We start from the raw sequence: 20311 nt of genomic DNA, 5'->3' as shown, positions 1-20311 counted from the left end.
GATCTTAGTCAAGTCATTTTGCTTTGTATGGGAATCAACACAATATTTCCCTCATAAGGTGACCACTAGGATTAAACAAAATAATTCAGGCCAAGCTGTAAACATGGTGTCTATATATAAGAAGTGCTTGATGAATGTTAGCCATGAAAATCATTGGGTAGAAGGTAGGTAGGAGGTGACAGTGTGTCTTTATGTAGAAGGTTTCATATGCCTCTACTGAGAGTTACACAGGACGGCTTGGCCCCCTCGCAGTCTGTGGAGGTGAACGAGCCAAATTATTATCAGCTTTTATGTGTGTCCACTTTATCACATTCACTACTTTTCAAAAATGCACACGGCATTGTTAATCAAGTGTTATTTGTGTATAGATGCAGAGTATTTTTTTCACTGGTTTGGTTTGGTCTTTTAAATCTCTAGTGTAAACTACAAATTTGTGTTTCCACACAGCTTTATCTGAATTATTCATGTGTAGTAAGTTGAACTGTACTTCTATTTAAATTCCATGTATTCAATAAATATAAGATAAAGTAATCAATTACCAGAATAAAATAATTTAAAATACTCTCAGAAAACAGTATGGATTTTTTAAGTTGCATAAGTGGTGATCTGGTTTTAAGAGTTAGAATCAGGCATGAAAATAAGTTAGCTGATTAGCAGATAACTTTTAAAACATGAGACAAGATTTTTTTAATATCTATCTGTTACTTTATCTACTAGCTTTCTTTTTTTAAGCTTTCTGCAAATTACCATGGCTTGTTTTAGATTAGCTATATTATACTATAAATATGTCCAGATGTTTTTGTTATTCTGTAATTTGTTGAGTTTTGGCTGAAGACTTGCTTAGATTTTCCCCCCCTTGTAATGATTGATTTCAAAGTTAGTGCTGTGTTTTGAATTGTTGATGGGATTTTTTTTTTTCCGTTGATTAGAAAAGAACCAACAGTCATTCTCTTAGCTGTAGAGATATAGCAGCTCTTAGAAACAGAGGCACAATTATTTAACTTAATTTGTACTCGTTTCTGTAAGATAATAGCTAGAACATTGTAGATCATCACTAACAAAATATAAATAAATTCATTAAGTAAATTATTTAAATCAATTAAAGAAGTATAACAAGTTACATTTCAGTTGACATCTGAATCTCCTGCTTAATCCAATAATGCCTATGACTACCTGCTCCATGTCAGGGCTGGGGAAACGTTCAGAGTCTGCCTTTGGGAGCTGGATCATCGTGAAGGGAAAGGGAGAGAAAAGCATATTTCCTGACGACTAATATGTAACAGATTTTTCCCTTTTGTACCTTCTGTTTTTCAGAGACCTTTCTTACAACCTGCTAGAAGATTTACCCAGTTTTTCAGTCTGCCAAAAGCTTCAGAAAATGTATGTCTGTAAGAGTCTCTAAGTCACCAAGTGAAAACCAAGAGCCAAAACTCACATTTCCAGGGGTCGTTGGTTTGGTTACCCTGTGGTTCACTGGGGAGACACGTGAAGCTTGCCCTTCTTGCACACATGACTGCATAGGATGGCTGTAAAGTTGGGAAACATAGATAATATTATTTTACCATACATTACACTATAAGCAAAGCATTTATTATAGTTTTTTCTCTCTAACCTGGTATAGTAATGAATTGGGTTTGTTTAAGCTGTGGATTTTTTCTAAACTTATACCTTCAATGAGTGGCATTAATATCTTTTTTTTCCTGAACACAAGTGAAACTCATATGTATGGCATTAATTTTGAAAACTGAGAAACTTGAGTTTATTGGTATGTTTGCTTCACGATAATCACCTTCAAAGGAGATTCCATATTTGTCTTATTTCAGGTGCTACGGATGCAACTTCTGCATAAAATATTTTAGAATTCCTCTCTTAAAATTGCCTCCTGCATTAGACATCAGCCTTTTTGAGTCATGCTTTGGTTTTGATCAAAACAATATTAACCATCTATCCTTTGCCACTTAATTTTTCTCTGAATGCCTTTGGGCAATTAAGGGAGGGGGAAAAAGCCATCTTTGGAAGATAAACATTTGACCCTCCTGAAGACCCTCAAAGAATATAAGAAAGGCTCAGAAGGCAGAACCTGGAAAGGCATCCTCAAATTGTTTGAACGATGCTGCATTGGGAATGTAGCTCTAGGCTCAGCAGTAAAGAATCCACCTGCAATACAGGACACTCGGGTTTGATCCCTGGGTCTGCAAGATCCCCTGGATGAGGACATGGCAAGCCACTCCAGTATTCTTGCCTGGAGAATTCCATGGACAGAGGAGCCTGGTGGGCTACAGTCTAGAGTCTCACAGAGTCAGACACGACTGAAGCAACTGAGCATGCTCACCCAAAGGAATAATAAGTATTTGTTTGAAAGAGAGGCAATACTATTTAAGTGTATAAATTGTCCTGTTCTTTTTAAAACAAAAAGAAATTTTTTTCAGTGGTCACTTGGCAGTCGTAGTTCGCGTGTTCCTTGATTGAGGGAAGGTAATCACTTGTAAAATTTCTCTGAAGACTTATCTTTGAAACCGATGACTCTGAAGTCAATCTCTGGAACCTGTCATTTCAGAGACCTGCGACATAATGAAATCTATGAAATTCAAGCTGACACTTTCCAGCAGTTGTTCAGCCTCCGATCTCTGTGAGTACTGCCTCCCAGAACTTTCCCCATCATAGAGCAGTTTTTATCTCTTTTGGGTCTTCCTCTAACAGTTCCTTTTCAATGTATGCATGTACTGTTGGGCCTTTGTATGTGTATCTGCCAATAAGAAGGCAAATATTTTGCTCAGGATCATTTCCAGGAACAAGTTCAAAAGTAGTAAATTTGCAGTCAGCTCTTTGCTGGTCAGCAGACATGAGACTTAGATAAAGAGGAAGGAGGCCAAGCTATTAAATAGCCTGCAAAATGTGATTCTATTCTCATCCAGGAACTGGCAGAGATCGTTTGGCATGCAAAAACGAGGTGACCACAGAGTTCTTCCTGCCTGTTTTTCTTTCCTGGTCAAACAGTTTTTCAGTGCAAGTCTCTCTGAGTGCATAAGAGTCACCTGGAGGTGACTGTAAAAAAATTCAGAGTCCAGGCTCTCACCTGCCTCAAGAGTTAGACCCTCTGGAGTGGGGCCTGGGAGTCTACATTTTAACAAGTACACAAGGGTTTGAGCACAACTGTCCTAGAAAATGCTTCTGTTGCTCAGGTGACTAAGATTTGTAAATATTAAATTCCATTCTATGATTGAAAAGACCATATATTAACTATAGGTTTAAAAAAAAAAAAAAAAAACTTAGTAATAGATTTTTTTATGTGTGTGAGACAGTTAAAAAAAGTTTAAACTTTTCCATCCCGAAACTGGATTTCAATGTCATTTTGATGAATGATGGCAGTATGTAATGTTTAAACTGCAGGACATAAACCTTTTCTTTCCTAAAGTTTTTCTTAACATTTAAGAGACCATCTAGGTGATCACTTACCTAGAGCCAGCCATCCTGGAATGCGAAGTCAAATGGGCCTTAGCAAGCATCACTACAAACAAAGCTAGTGGAGGCGACTGAATTTCAGTTCAGCTATTTTCAAATCCTAAAAGATGATACTGTGAAGGTGCTGCACTCAATATGCCAGCAAATTTGGAAAACTCAGCAGTGGCCACAAGACTGGAAAAGGTCAGTTTTCATCCAATCCCAAAGAAAGGCAATGCCAAAGAATGCTCAAACTACTGCACGATTGCACTTATCTCACACACTAGCAAAGTAATGCTCAAAATTCTGCAAGCCAGGCTTCAATAGTACATGAACTGTGAACTTCCAGATGTTCAAGCTGGATTTAGAAAAGGTAGAGGAACCAGAGATCAAATTGCCAACATCTGCTGGATCCTTGAAAAAGCAAGAGAGTTCCAGAAAAACATCTATTTCTGCTTTATTGACTATGCCAAAGCCCTTAACTGTGTGGATCATAACAAACTGTGGAAAATTCTTAAGGAGATGGGAATACCAGACCCCCTTACCTGCCTCCTGAGAAGTCTGTAAGCAGGTCAAGAAGCAACAGTTAGAACTGGACATGGAACAACAGACTGGTTCCAAATAGGGAAAGAAGTATATCAAGGCTGTGTATTGTCACCATGCTTATTTATATGCAGAGTACATCATGAGAAATGCTGGATGAAGCACAAGATGAAATCAAGATTGCCAGAAGATATATCAATAACCTCAGATATGCAGAGTCATCTGCAACCACCCTATGGCAGAAAGCAAGGAAGAACTAAAGAGCCTCTTGATGAAAGTGAAAGAGGAGAGTGAAAAAGTTGGCTTAAAACTCAACATTCAAAAACTAAGATCATGGCATCCGGTCCCATCACTTCATGCCAAATAGATGGGGAAACAATGGAAAACAGTGAGAGACTTTATTTTTGGGGCTCCAAAATCACTGCAGATGGTGACTGCAGCCATGAGATTAAAAGATGTTTGCTCCTTGGAAGAAAAGCTATGACCAACCTAGACAGCATATTAAAAAGCAGAAACATTACTTTGCCAACAAAGGTCTGTCTAGACAAACCTGTAGTTTTTCCAGTAGTCATGTATGAATGCGAGAGCTGGACTATAAAGCTGAGTGCCAAAGAACTGATGCTTTTGAACTGTGGTGTTGGAGAAGACTCTTGAGAATCCCTTGGACCGCAAGGAGATCCAACCAGTCCATCCTACCAGTCCATTTTCCATTCAGGAAATCAGTCCTGAATATTCATTGGAAGGACTGATGCTGAAGCTGAAACTCCAGTACTTTGGCCACCTGATGTGAAGAACCGACTCATTAGAAAAGACCCTGATGCTGGGAAAGATTGAAGGCAGGAGGAAAAGGGGAAGACAGAGGATGAGAAATGATTGGATGGCCTCACCGACTCTATGGACATGAGTTTGAGTAAACTCCGGGAGTTGGTGATGGACAAGGAAGCCTGGCGTGCTACAGTTCATGGGATCCCAAAGAGTCAGACATGACTGAGCAACTGAACTGAATTGAACTGAACTGAAGCGACCATACCCCCATAAAATAATACCATTCCTCAAAACATTTTAAATTCACCTTTAAGAATCACTTTCTCCCCAGAATTTAATTTGAAAACCATCTTGCTCTGAATTTAATTGTGTTGCCCTTTCCTTACCTTTGGTCTAAAATCATCTAATGACTTTCTTTTACTTTTTAAAATAAATGTCAAACAAAAATATGCATTACCTACTTTTATTACCCACCTTATTCACCAGGTTGGAGTTTTGGCTGTTTCCAAAAGTTAGTTTTTTTGTAAAAAAGAACTTTTTTTTTAGTTGATAGTTTTAATAATTGGAAAAGGAAATGGCAACCCACTCCTGTATTCTTGCCTGGAAAATCCAATGGCAGAGGAGCCTGGCGGGCTACAGTCCATGGCATCGAAAAAGAGTCAGATAAGACTTAGTGACTAAATAACAAAGAGATATTTGATAACACTGTATTGCATAACTGAAATTTGCTAAAAGCATAGAACTTAAATATTCTTCACCAAAGACCCATGGATTCACTCTCCTGGGTCACCATCCTCACCCTCCTAACCAGCCTCTCTACCATCAGTCTCTACCCATTCATCTCATTCTCCAAAGAAAATATTTCTTAAGCAGAAATTGACTCATGTCATTTCCCTGCCTCAACAATCTTCTCTTATTCCCCTACTGTCTTTAATACCAAAACCAAGCTTCCCAGCACCACCCTTCAGAACCTGATCCCAACCACTGGAATACCTTCAGCTCTCACCCATCAGCTCCCAGGACCTGACACATGGGCCACTGTTTCTCCTGGTCCTGTCACCCATTGCATTCATCCCCACCCTCAACGTGCCCTTGTCTGTCCCATAAGCACAAGCTCCCCTGTCTTTGAACCTGCTCCTCTCCGATGTGCTTTGCACATTCTCTGCAACAGGACTCCGCGCTCCGCACTGCCATCAGGTAGACCATGCCTGACCTGAAAATGACAAGGATTTTCTTCATTTTCTTATCCCCAGGGTCTAGTGCAGTGGTTTCTCTCATTATTTATTCAGAAAACTAAGATCATGGCATCTGGTCCCATCACTTCATGGCAAATAGATGGGGAAACAGTGGAAACGGTGTCAGACTTTATTTTGGGGGGTTCCAAAATCACTGCAGATAGTGATTGCAGCCATGAAATTAAAAGATGCTTACTCCTTGGAAGGAAAGTTGTGACCAACCTAGATAGCATATTCAAAAGCAGAGACATTACTTTGCCAACAAAGGTCCATCTAGTCAAGGCTATGGTTTTTCCAGTGATCATGTATGGATGTGAGAGTTGGACTGTGAAGAAAGCTGAGCACCGAAGAATTGATGCTTTTGAACTGTGGTGTTGGAGAAGACTCTTGAGAGTCCCTTGGACTGCAAGGAGATCCAACCAGTCCATTCTAAAGGAGATCAGTCCTGGATGTTCATTGGAAGGACTGATGCTAAAGCTGAAACTCCGATACTTTGGCCACCTCATGCAGAGTTGACTCATTGGAAAAGACCCTGATGCTGGGAGGGATTGGGGGCAGGAGGAAAAGGGGACGACAGAGGCTGAGATGGCTGGATGACATCATCGACTCGATGCACATGACTTTGAGTAAATTCCGGTAGCTGGTGATGGACAGGGAGGCCTGGCGTGCTGTGATTCATGGGGTCGCAAAGAGTCGGACACGACTGAGCGACTGAACTGAACTGATAGAAAAACCCGAACAAACATTTTAGCCAACCCAATAGTTTAAGAATTCCAAACAAGTTCTGTGCCAAATACTGGGACTCTGGAGCCAGTTTACTTAGATTTGAATCTCAGCTGCTGAGTACTCTGTGACTTGGAGCAAGTCACTTAATACTCTGTGTTTTATTTCTCACCAGTAAAATGGGGCTAATGATAATACTTACTTTATCAGGTTGTGCTGAGGGTTATGAGATTTCATGTGTAAAGAAGCTGGTGACCATACCTGGCACGTGGTAAATACGTGGCAGAGTTGCTGTTGCTGTCCTCATTATTAGAACAAGCACACATGCTTTTAGGGTTATATAAGTGAGAGTTCTCACAGAGTCAGTGCTCACAGAATCAAATGCCCTGATGGCCCAAACGGAGGGACACCTACACAGGTATTGGCAAGCAAGGGACGGGCGTGTAGAAACCAGCAGCATGACGGAGACGGGGGCTGAAGAGACAGGGAGGAATGAAGTGTGTTTCCAAAACCCAGGAAGCCCTGAGGCACAGACAGGGGGTGCCATGGTTGAGAAAGTGCACAGCTGTGCCAAGATTCCAAAACCGAGGAGCAGACCACAAGCCCCCGACCGCTCTCCTCCAGGGACTTCCACTGGGAATCCAACAGAGAACCTCAGGGAGCCTTGAAGGTGTGACCTGAGAGATCAGGGCAAGAGAGGAGAACTGGCTTCCCTGGGCCTGTTGGGAGGACTCCCAACAGGAAACCTCCTGTGCAACCTGTGCAGCCCGTTGGGTGCACAGGTTCATGACTAGGAATGGAATTACTGTCCTCTGAGTATATAAGTGCTGCACTCAATATGCCAGCAAGTTTGGAAAACTCAGCAGTGGCCACAGGACTGGAAAAGGTCAGTTTTCATTCCAACCCCAAAGAAAGGCAATGCCAAAGAAGTCTCAAACTACTGCACAATTGCACTCATCTCACATACTAGCAAAGTAATGCTCAAAATTCTCCAAGCCAGGTTTCAGTGTGTAAACCATGAACTTTCAGATGTTCAAGCTGGATTTAGAAAAGGCAGAGGAACCAGAGATCAAATTGCCAACATCTGTTGGATCATCAAAAAAGCAAGAGAGTTCCAGAAAAAACATCTACTTCTGCTTCATTGACTGTGAATCACAGCAAACTGTGGAAAATTCTTAAAGAGATGGGAATACCAGACCACCTGACCTGCCTTCTGAGAAATCTGTATGCAGATCAAGAAGCAACAGTTAGAACTGGACATGGAACAACAGACTGGTTCCAAATAGGAAAAGGAGTACGTCAAGGCTGTATATTGTCACCCTGCTTATTTAACTTATATGCAGAGTACATCATGAGAAACGCTTGGCTGGAAGAAACACAAGCTGGAATCAAGATTGCTGGGAGAAATATCAATAAACTCAGATACGCAGATGACACCACCTTTATGGTAGAAAGCGAGGAAGAACTAAAGAGCCTCGATGAAAGTGAAAGGGAGAGTGAAAAAGTTGGCTTAAAACTCAACATTCAAAAACTAAGATCATGGCATCCGGTCCCATCACTTCATGCCAAATAGATGGGGAAACAATGGAAAACAGTGAAAGACTTTATTGTGGGGGGCTCCAAAATCACTGCAGATGGTGACTGCAGCCATGAGATTAAAAGATGTTTGCTCCTTGGAAGAAAAGCTATGACCAACCTAGACAGCATATTAAAAACCAGAGACATTACTTTGCCAACAAAGGTCCATCTAGTCAACGCTATGGTTTTTCCAGTAGTCATGTATGGATGTGAGAATTGGATTATAAAGAAAGCTGAGCATCGAAGAACTGATGCTTTTGAACTGTGGTGTTGGAGAAGACTCTTGAGAGTCCCTTGGACTGCAAGGAGATCCAAGCTTTCCATCCTAAAGGAAATCAGTCCTGAATATTCATTGGAAGGACTGATGCTGAAGCTGAAGCTCTGGCACTTTGGCCACCTGATGTGAAGAACCGACTCACTGGAAAAGATCCTGATGCTGGGAAAGGTTGAATCGGGAGGAGAAGGGGACAACAGAAGATGAGATGGTTGGATGGCATCACCGACTCGATGGGCATCAGTTTGAGCAAGCTCCGAGAGTTGGTGATGGACAGGGAGGCCTGGCATGCTGCAGTCCATGGGGTTGCAAAGAGTCAGACACAACTGAATGACTGGACTGAACTGAATGAGGTGGATGAACCTAGAGCCTATTATACAGAATGAAGTAAGTCAGAAAGAAAAGCAAATATTGTATATTGATTCACATATATGGAATTTAAAAAGACAGGTCTGATGTACCTATCTGCAAGGCAGCAATGGAGATGCAGACATAGAGAACAGATATATGGACACAGTGAGGGAAGGAGATGGGGGACAATTTGAAAGAGTAACATTGAAACATATACATTAGCATATGTAAAATAGGTAGCCAGTGGGAATTTACTGTATGATGTAGGGAGTGTAAAGCACAGCTCTGTGACACCCTAGAGGTGTGGGGTAGGGTGGGAGGTGGGAGGAGGGTTCAAGAGGAAGGGAATACATGCTTACCTGTGGCTGGTTCATGTTGATGTATGGCAGAAGCTAACGCAATATTGTAAACCTATTATCCTCCAATTAAAAAAAAAAAGCTTTCCAGTTTCCCCCAGCTTGGGGGGGACTTTCAAACAAGAATGTAAATGTTCTGTGAATACCATTTATCCTAGGTAACTTAGGGGCCCGACACTATGAATAAATTACTTTGCATTAGCGAAAAGTTGACAGTGGTCATTTTCAGTTTCCTCAAATGCCTACGCTTTAGCTCCCCTTTTGAGTCATGAATTTTAAAAATACAAATTTTAAGTTCCTTGCTCTTTTTTAAAAATGTGGAAGTTCCTATTCTTGTAAATTACCTACATGTTGTTACACATAGGTATGGAGGAGAGGGGCCAGTGAATTTCTCAATAAATTATAGGCTTTGTTATCAAAGAATTATACTTCTAACATATATTAGCCCCTTTTTTCTTCATTTCCCAGTTAAGAATTTATTTATTTATTTATTTATTTTTTGCGTGTATCCTTTTTTTTTTTAATTTTATTTTATTTTTAAAACTTTACATAATTGTATTAGTTTTGCCAAATATCAAAATGAATCCGCCACAGGTATACATGTGTTCCCCACCCTGAACCCTCCTCCCTCCTCCCTCCCTACCATTCCAGTTAAGAATTTAAATGTCCATTCTCTTTACTGGGAATGTTTTTGAAAGTATCTCTGTGTTTCTCTTAAGGTCTGACATGCTGGAAAATATACACAAATTCTTTTTGGGTTTCATTATGTATCTGGGAACATTTTATAACTTAAAATTTACTTGCCCATCAGAAGAGCTTCAGAAGTTCCTGTCTCTCCCAACTCCCCAACCCCCACTCATCTTAGAAATGCCTTAATAAAATTTTACAACCATGTTAAACTCAACTTTTTATCAAGAAAAGAATAAAAACTAAAATATCCATCTGAGTGATTTTCCTGGATTGATTTAATAAACAAGGTTGCTTTAAAATTCTCTCTTTAATCATCTTATACTATCCATACATGCATCTGAAGGATGATTTTATAAAGTTAATTGTCCGTGTCCTGAATGGAAGTTAAATTTCGTTAGAAGAATGAATATATATGGTAAAACTTCACAAGGTCTTCTTTTATTCTTTTATATAATCTTCTCACTTGCCTTTTTTTTTTTTAATAGGAATTTAGCTTGGAACAAAATTGCAATTATTGACCCTAATGCATTTTCCACCTTGCCATCTCTACGAAAGCTGTGAGTATTTCATGACTTGTTTATGGCATGTTTTTTGATAATTGGGCAGCATCTGAGTAATCAAAAATGAATGTTGGTTTTGCTGGAAAAGCCTGGGCACAGAATGCTGAGTCCTCAGTGTCCTCCACACTAGAGTTGGATCAAACCAGAAAGGAGCAATCCTGCTCCCTGCCCCTCCAAGGCCATGTGGATCCTTATAATTGAAGATCTGGGTGACAGCTGGTTCTGGTTATTGAGGTGAAATTTTCCATTTTTGCAGGCTATCAGGTGGAATGGAATAAGACATCAGTTCATTTCTAAAGGGCTTTCATTTCACAGTTTACCATATTGACTAACAGAAAATCTTCCTGTCCATTTTTATCCTCCCTTCCCACCCCTTGCTTCTTCCTCTTCTCCACTCCCGTCTCAGAGAGAAAGAAGGAACTGGGTCAGACAGAAGTTAAAGAGAGGAGGAAGAAAATAAAACGCAAACAATGTTTTCAAATTAGATGTAGCACCTCCCACTAGATTTTAGATGTCCCCCCCACCGCACCCCACCCCGCCCCCTGGCAAAATTGAGGCATGGCAACCACTCCAGTATCCTTGCCTGGAGAATCCCATGGACAGGGGAGCCTGGCAGGCTACAGTCCGTAGCATCGCAAAAGTGTCGGTCATGACTTAGCACGCAGCACGTCGCATCTGCCAAAATCAAGCTCAATGTAGAAATTACAATTTGGATATGATTAAAACATTTTTCTTTCTGCAATTCTGATTGCAGATAGAAAAGTTGTCAGGAGCTAAAACCAAAATGGTTCCTTTTACCATTAAGAGTAAGGACCCTGCTTAGAGGTTTTATGGAGCAGTTTAATAATCTTGAGGTTGCTTTTTTAATGTAATCGTTATATGCTAACACAGACTAAAAGCCAATTGTTGTTTGATGTTTTGCAGGGACCTCTCATCCAACCGCCTGTCGTCTATTCCTGTAACTGGGTTACATGGTTTAACTCACTTAAAATTAACAGGAAATCATGCTTTACAGAGCTTGATATCATCTGAAAACTTTCCAGAACTCAAGTGAGTTTGTCATTAAAGCTAATAAGATACATTTGTGGTCATGTGAAATAATAGACGTGTTATAGTGGTTTTCAAAATTTATGGGACTCTTTTGAATTGCATTTCATGCCTTCATGTCCCCCACCCCTGGGGCATTGTTAGGACAAACCTTGGAGTAGGAGAATGTGTCTTCCTGACCACATTTCCTTTGTTTCTCTAAGATGCCTCCTGGAACATAGAGTTCATAGAAAGAGTTTGAAAACCATTGATCCATGAGATAGAAACTAGAACATGTAATTAAATAACATTATAACATAATTGTACTCCTGTTGACATTTCAAAATTCATCTTGCTTATGTATATGTTCTCATAAAATCTATTAAATTAATATTTGTTTGAAGAAGTAATGCTCTTTAAAACCTGTCACACTTATTATCAATAAAGAAGTCCCTTGAAAAATTTTATATTCTTTACCACTGAGCCACCAAGGGAATATATATAATATATAGAGAGAATATACATGTATATTCTCTGTATATATTAAACCATAGTACTTTTCATATAATTTTAAAACCCCAAAACAGAGTTTATAAATAAAAGAAAGGAAAAAAGTCTATAAATACCTCTAAAAACATTTTGCTATTTCCTTCCAGATTTGGTTTCCAATGTATTTTTAATTGTTACACCACAGTATGTATACAAATTTATATCACATTTTTGTCACTTAACACTATATGATACTATAAATACTACTTAACAGTGCTACAATTTCCCCAGCGATCCTTTTTTTTTTTTATGTTTTTATTATGGAAATTTTCAAGCACAAAAGTAGAGAAAATAATATATCCATTGAACCTCAGTAACTATCAACATTTCATGACAATAATTTCTAACTCCATTGTTATTATGAATAGCACTGTAACCAACATCTTTATGCACATAGTTAATAATTTAGACTATTTATTAAGGCTAAAACCCACAGGCAGAAGCATTAAGTGAAAGAAGAGCACTATATTTAGCAATCTGTTTCTTTAAGTGTGTGTTTTTGTTTGGTTTTGTTCATTCAAAGGGTTATAGAAATGCCTTATGCATATCAGTGCTGTGCATTTGGACTGTGTGAGAATGTCTATAAAATTTCTCATCAGTGGAGTAAAGGAGACAACAACAGCGCAGAAGACCTTCATAAAAAAGATGCTGGAGTATTTCAAGTTCAAGGTAAGATCAGCTGTGTCACTGACAAACCTGTGTCAGAAAGGCGCCTGAAAAAGTCATCAAACAGATCATCTGAACTCCAGACAAGCCTCCATATAATCACCCCAGCAAGCTGAGAATCAATCCTACTTTTTAAAGAGTCTCAGAGAAAGAGAAAACTCCTTTAGGACTCAGTCTGAAATGTCATATTTTCTGTAAGTGAATTCTTCATGCTTATCATTAGATCCCTTTTAGCATACAGTATCCTCTGGGGCAAATATTAACACTGATTATGAGTACTTTCATAAACTTTTAAGAGGGTCTCATCCCTGTGGATACCTTTTTCAAACATGCTTCTGAGCTTTTTACTCCAGAAGATAAATATTTTTATTCTTGAACCCGAGTAGAGCGGAGGATATAGACATTTTCGGTGCCTCCATATCTCAGCAGAAGAGCTTAGGAATCCAACTTCTTACCCAATTAATCCTAAAACATTCTCACCTCCTACCCCCCACAAGGCTATGTCAGGAAAGTGAAATGAGATAATGTCTGTAAAGCACTTGGCTTTCCTTGAAGTAAGACCTGACTTAAATAGACAACAATGCACCTCAAACCACACCTGTGGTAACAAGCGGGTGCTTTCCTTTTCTTGCCAACCTTGCAAGTTTGCACAGAGTCTAAACAGACTGGCTTTTCTTCCTCTGGGGGTTAATGATTTGTTGATTCCCAAGTAAGTATGCTTTGTTCTGTCTGCACATTTTGTTGACTTGGCTTCCTGCACATGTATCCGATTAAGGAGCAGGTATTCCAGCCCTTGGCTTTTTTGTTTCAGGCTATAGCGTGTGTCTTGCTCTCGTTCTTGCTTTCATTTTTGCTTTTCCTGCCTCATTCACCCTAATTTCTAGTATATTTATTCACCAACCCCTTCTCCCCCTCAAAAAAAAAAAAAAAAAAAAAAAAAACAGAATGTCTAAAATGCGCCAGGCACTGTTCTAGGTCCTAGAGGCACACAATGAACAAGAGAGAGGAGGTTCTTCATGGAGTTTATTTTCAGAGACTGTGATTCCCAATCCTGGGCTGTCTATTGGAATCACACAAAAGTTTTTTAAAAACACTGATGCCCGAACCCCATACCAGACCAATTAAATCAGTGTCTCAGGGAAAGTATGTTAGATTTTAAAAAACTCCTGTTTCACGGGTAGCTAACCCAAGCACCGAGCAGTTATGTGCTTCGTCCTCTGTTTAGCAGAATACCCCAGAAAGATGGAAACTTACTAATTCTCCCTCTTGTATTCAGAGAACACAGTTCAGAACATGTGCACTGTAGCCATCTAAGCGTTAGAACACTGGATAAAGTGGTTCTTCCACTGAATGCAGAGACCCACGCTCTCTCTCTAATTTAGGTCAGAGCGATTCAGGACCGTAGTGAGCTGCAGGGAACAAGAACAGAATGAGAGAGCTCCAACATTATGACAAGGAATCCAGGGTTGGTTACCATCCCTCGTCCCCAGTTCTGCCGGGATAGTTGTCAAACAGTAGCTTGAGTGGAACATCCCAAAGCAACTACATCATAGGCTTGAGAGAAAGCCCAGGGAGAAGTGGGATGTTTGCCCTTCAGTTTCCTCTGTGACATTTCTTGTCTCCAGGGCAATCCAGGCCTCTCCTCTCTGGGAGTTGGTCCCTCTAAAGACAGACAGAACTAATCATTCCAGAATTTCTCATTCCTGCAGATGAGCGTGATCTTGAAGATTTCCTACTTGACTTTGAGGAAGACCTGAGAGCCCTTCATCCAGTGCGGTGCTCACCTTCCCCAGGTGAGAAAGATGTCCCAATAGCCTCAGGAGTGGTACCCACCCTTAACTCTGAAGCCGTCCGTCAGTGACATTCAGCTACACCTCCAGGCAAAATCTGTGCCATCTTAGCAGCTCATCAATATCCCACCTCATGCAGACATTTAAAATACAAATATTCATTTCCTAGAGTTGGTCTCCAGTCATAAACAGGATTTTTATAGGAGACTTTTGATTCAGATTAATGGAAATTAAAGAACCAATCATGTAGTTAGAGGTATATGTAATTTTTAAAATAATATTAGCTCTTTAGCCTGAACTGGTATGCAACAGTCTTGCTTCATGTAATCACTGATTTTTGACAGTGGTTTCTTAGGTTCTCTCTAAAGAGAACCTATTTGGTTAAAGCAAATAATAGTTTTAGAGATAAGTAAAAATACCTATGTATGTTAATTACTTCATTGTTAGTCCCTTTCTCTGAAATAGGATAATCCAGTTGGGGGGAGTAGGAAGACAGCAGAGGAGGGTTGATATTTTACTTTCAACAGTTTGATGGTTCTTTGCTCCTAAACAGCAAATGTCAGTCTAAACCTAAGATGACATTCTCATGAAATGCATACGACTCACACTTCCTCTTCTAAAATCACAGAGTGTTTCCCTAGGATTCTGCTTCCCTGTTTACAGAACCTTTTTGAAACATTCTAGAAAAAATATATTAATAATAAAAAGTCCAGGAGATCTGGTTTGTTACCTGGCCCCCACACCGCTATATTTGGGGAGCCAGAATCCAGTAATATAAAAACTCTCTGGGTATAGGTTGAAAACCTGGGCACCTGGTATACTCATCTTTACATTAAATAATGGTTTAATGAAGGGGATTCCCTGGTGGCTCAGAAGGCAAAGAATCTGCCTGCAACGGAGACCCTGGTTCGATCCCTGGGTCAGGAAGATCCCCTGGAAGGGAATGGCTACCCACTCCAGTATTCTTGCCTGAAGGATTCCCCCGACAGAGGAGCCTGGTGGGCTACAGTCCATGGGGTCAGACTCAACTCAGCCACTAACACTTTCACTTTTTTTTTTCCACTTAATAAAGTGGAAAAAAGAGAACAGTGCCACAAGAGAACAGTGTGTTCCCAGGGCTGTTATTGGCTTGTATCTCTTGGTGTCCCGATAAAAGAAACCAAAAGGGGAGTGTGGCAAAAGTCGTGAACCCTCATTTGACACCCATCTGTCTCTTCTTTGTACTTCTAGGCCCTTTCAAACTTTGTGAATACCTGTTCGGTAGCTGGCTGATCCGAATTGGAGTGTGGACCATAGCGGTTTTGGCACTCACGTGTAACGCCTTGGTGACCTCCACAGTGTTCAGAGCGGCAGTGTACATATCCTCCATAAAACTGTTAATCGGGTTAATAGCCGCGGTCAACATGCTCATGGGGGTATCCAGTGCAGTGCTGGCTGGCGTGGACGCCTTCACTTTCGGCAGCTTTGCACAACATGGTGCCTGGTGGGAGCAGGCGGTCGGCTGCCAGGTCGTCGGCTTTTTGTCCATTTTTGCTTCGGAATCTTCAGTTTTCCTGCTCACCCTGGCAGCCCTGGAGCGTGGGTGGTCGGTGAAATGCTCAGCAAAATTCGAAACGCAAGCTCCCTTCCCCAGCCTGAGAGCGACCCTCGCGCTCTGCGCACTGCTGGCGGGGACCGTGGCCGCCGTGCCCCTGCTGGGAGGCAGCGAGTACAGCGCCTCCCCGCTCTGCCTGCCGCTGCCCTTCGGGGAGCCGCGTGCTACCGGCTACATGGTGGCCCTCGTCTTGCTGAATTCGCTCTGCTTCCTCGTGATGACCGTTGCCTACACCAGGCTCTACTGTCACTTGGAAAAGGGAGACCTGGAGAGCATGTGGGACTGCTCCATGGTGAAACACGTGGCCCTGCTGCTCTTCACCAACTGCATCCTGCACTGTCCCGTGGCTTTCTTGTCCTTCTCCTCTTTACTGAACCTCACCTTCATCAGCCCGGAAGTCATTAAGTTCATCCTCCTGGTGATCGTCCCCCTTCCTGCCTGCCTCAATCCCCTTCTCTACATCCTTTTCAATCCCCATTTTAAGGAGGATCTGGGGAGCCTGGGAAAGCAAACCCACTTCTGGACAAGATCGAAACACACAAGCCTGATGTCTATTAACTCTGACGATGTGGAGAAACAGTCCTGTGACTCAACCCAAGCCTTGGTGACCTTCGCCAGTGCCAGCATAGCCTACGACCTACCTTCCAGTTCTGGGTCACCACCAGCTTATCCAATGACTGAAAGCTGTCATCTTTCATCTGTGGCATTTGTCCCGTGTCTCTAATTAATATTAGAGAAAAAGTTGTCAAAAATTGAAAACCCATAAATATGAGGTTGAGTACATCAGAGCAGGAACCAAAAAGAACTGAGTTGAAATTCGATTTTTTTTTTTAAATCTCTGTGTCAAAAAGCTGATAATTGTTGATACTAGAGAGTGAAAAATCAGTATAAATGCTGCTTATATCATTTGTTCAGCTATGGTAGATAGTCCTACTTTTCTGGTAAGCCTAAACTATGTATATATTTAAAAAGCAGATTGAAATATCCAAAAAATTATCCATGATTTCAATTGAATTCTTTTTCAACTCACTTGCTTACAAAAGAGGTTTTAAACCAGAAAATCCCTTAAAATATGCCTGGAGATATCAGGAGAATAAGAATTTTAAATAGCCTACATTACTAAGTAATGGTTGTGACCAATAGGATTTCATCTTAATGACCATGTGGAGATGTTTTAGTACTGCTTCACTTTTCCCAGAAAAGATCCTTCCAGGTCACTAATCCCCCCATGAATGGATAACATGAGGTACTACTCATTCATTCATGTTCACATCATTTTTAGAGATGCTAGATTTTATGAATCAGCACTAGATGATTCTACCCTCAGTGGAATAAAATTGCTTACAAATATTCTGAAAGGAAAATGAACTTAAATTCTTAAATTACTATGAAAGCAATCAGGTACAGACAAGGTCTGATTTCTCTAATTCATTTTAACTCCTTGGTGCCCCGAGATGAGAAGAAAAGTCCATTGCTGGCAATGGATATATTTAGAAAAGATGGAAAGCAACCTGGGATTTTTTTACCTTGGTTGAGTACACATTTTTCACAGGAGGTTTTATCACTTGATTCACACTGATGTGTATCATAAGGTAATAATCAAATGCAGACACAACATAAATTAAATCCACTGACATAGCTTCTCACATGTATCTCTAGTAGCTTTGGCAAGTGTCTGAAACCAGTTTTGGCTCACCAGAAACTTGGTAACATATTCTCCTGTTTATTTGGCTTGGTTTTAGCTATGTTGTCTTTGGGTCAACCCACTTGATGTCAAGAACATGACTTCTCTGCTTATTCCATGTTTAATATGTGTTAGGTATTATAAGAGGCAAATTATTAAATACTAAAGGTCAAAGGATTAATTCGTAACTTCTGTTATACTACATTAGCTTCAATAAATCCAAACCAAAAGACTATTAGGTAAATGTATTTTTATATAAGCATGTTTATTTTGATCAGATGTTTTAACTTGGAATTGAAAAAAATACATTTATGAGATGTTTTATAAGATGTGTAAATATAGAATTGTATTTATTACTACAATAAAGATTCAGTAACACTAAGAACCTTGATAATAAACCATGTACAGTGGCATATTCTTTCATATATATTGTTTCTGTGCCCATTTTTCTTTAAATTCATTAACTGTATGTAATATATGTAAATGTATATAGTTCTTGTAAATAGATTTCAAACTTGCTTTTCTATTGGGTACAAAATAAATTTGTAATAAAATGTGTGACTATAAGACAAAATATTTTCAAGTGTTTTATTGAGTCCATACATGGACTCCTAAATACATGATCTCCTAAATGTTTTTGACTTTTGATGTATAAGAGTACATTTGCTATCTGAGTATCTTAAGTATTTTGGGCTTATTTTAAGAAGTAAATCTTTCATAAGAACAAGTCAAAATATCTTTACAAACTCCTGGATAGCTTTAACTATGACTGATAAACTATTTTGTCACAACAAATGACTTTGTGAATTTCATTGTCCCCAGTGATAGTTTGGACTTTATAGCCAGAATCTACTTCTTTTGCAATGTAAAAACAAAAACACAATTAGAAAGAAATGTATAAAAGACAAATCAATCCTAAAATCATTCAACATGAACATGGCTTTTCTATAAATTCTTCCTTTAAAGGAAACATATTTTATGACCATGTCAAGGCCAAAAGAAAACATGTGATTCTCAGGGCACACAGAAATACACTATTCCCCTTTTGTTCCCATCCCCCAAAATATAAGGAATGAAATTATTTTTCTAAACACCTAGTGCCAGCCCCTCCCAGCTTCAATGATAAGACCTGCTCTGCTTGTACAAGTTGCAAAATGAAACCATCAGGTAGTAGCTGGAGCTTCAGCAGTATTGCTAAGATGAGTCCATATCAATAAATTATGTGTGCAAGTGTTTAAAAATAGAAAATGAGCCCGTATCAACTGAGCCCCTCCAGTGTACCTGGCACTGAGTTTCCCACCCATCTGTCAGACATGGGTGACGGATGCTTCAACCTAACCTTGCAGTCTACACTTAATTTCTCTTCCACTGAGACAAGATGTGTAGTAGTGTTAGTCACTCAGTCATGTTCAACTCTTTGCAACTCTATGGACTTTAGCCTGCCAGGCTCCTCTGTCCATGCAATTCTCCAGGCAAGAAGACTGCAGTCGGTTGCCATTCCTTTCTCCAGGGGATCTTCCCAACCCCGGGTTGGAACCAGGGTCTCTTGTATTGTGTGCAAATGCTTTACCATCTGAGCCACCAGGGAAGCCCAACTGACACAAGGGCCATAACATAATCCCACTCCTCCTAGTCCAGGCAGCAGATACATAAGTCTAGAGCAATGGATCACAGTCTATCTTCTCAACATACTTGTTTTGGGGGGCCCAGGGTTAGAAGCATCCTGGCAGTCGACCCCTTTCTCTTTCAGAAAACACAAGTCAGTGATGTGGTTTTTTTAAAGGGGGAAAAAAAACCCTACTCTGATTTAGTTCTTCAAAAATCCACGAGCTCTATTATAACCTAGTTATAATACACCTCACACCAAACACTGCTCTGTTAAGTGTCTGAAAAATGCTCTCCACTATAATCCAGTAAATCAGAATGACTGGAATCACATCCACAAATAAATAAGTCTACTTCCCTGGTGGTTCAGACAGTAAAGAAGCTGCGTACAAAACAGGAGACGCAGGTTTGGACCCTTGGTCAGTAAGATCCCCTGGAGAAGGGAATGGCAACCCACTCTAGTATTCTTACCTGGAGAATTCCATGGACAGAGGAGTCTGGCAGGCTACAGTCCATGGGGCTGCAAAAGAGTTGGACATGACTGATCAACTAACACTACAGTGAGGAGAAAAGATATAATAAAATGTTGACAGACTGAATAACAATAAAAACAAACAAACACAAATTGGTGGGCTAGCCTAGAGTAAATGGTTAACATTTTTATGTTTTCAAAACGGATTCATTCAGTCAACAAGTATCACGTGCTTACTATGTGCAGTGTTCTAGGCACAGAGGTAATAAAACATGGTCTAGAGTTTGTATTTCAGCGGAGGAGAGATAGAAAATAAGCAAATATAAACAAGGAAATATATGATAGGAATATGAATGAAAGGAATGAAGCTAAATAGCATGACTAGAGTGGCAAGTTACTCTAGATGCAG

At 40.1% G+C, this 20311-nt stretch overlaps 1 protein-coding gene across 2 annotated transcripts in view; it reads left to right on the top strand.

Annotated features, from left to right (window-relative positions):
- The window catches only part of LGR5 (leucine rich repeat containing G protein-coupled receptor 5), a 129834-nt gene extending 111413 nt beyond the window's left edge, over window positions 1–18421 (top strand). The window contains exons 11-17 of one of the 2 annotated variants that reach the window (XM_025284472.2): window positions 1315–1380; window positions 2558–2629; window positions 10442–10513; window positions 11441–11566; window positions 12615–12760; window positions 14467–14550; window positions 15778–18421. In XM_025284472.2, coding sequence (XP_025140257.1) covers window positions 1315–1380; window positions 2558–2629; window positions 10442–10513; window positions 11441–11566; window positions 12615–12760; window positions 14467–14550; window positions 15778–16865 — 1654 coding nt within the window. In that variant the 3' untranslated portion in view covers window positions 16866–18421. The remainder of the gene's footprint in view (window positions 1–1314; window positions 1381–2557; window positions 2630–10441; window positions 10514–11440; window positions 11567–12614; window positions 12761–14466; window positions 14551–15777) is intronic. The other variant, XM_006062137.3, reaches the window with a different exon arrangement.
- Window positions 18422–20311: the final 1890 nt, after the last annotated feature.

The sequence above is a fragment of the Bubalus bubalis genome, chromosome 4, assembly GCF_019923935.1.
Source record: "Bubalus bubalis isolate 160015118507 breed Murrah chromosome 4, NDDB_SH_1, whole genome shotgun sequence".
NCBI classification, from domain to species: Eukaryota; Metazoa; Chordata; class Mammalia; order Artiodactyla; family Bovidae; genus Bubalus; species Bubalus bubalis.
Note: the sequence above shows the minus strand (reverse complement) of the source record. Positions and strands in the feature narration are given on the sequence as shown.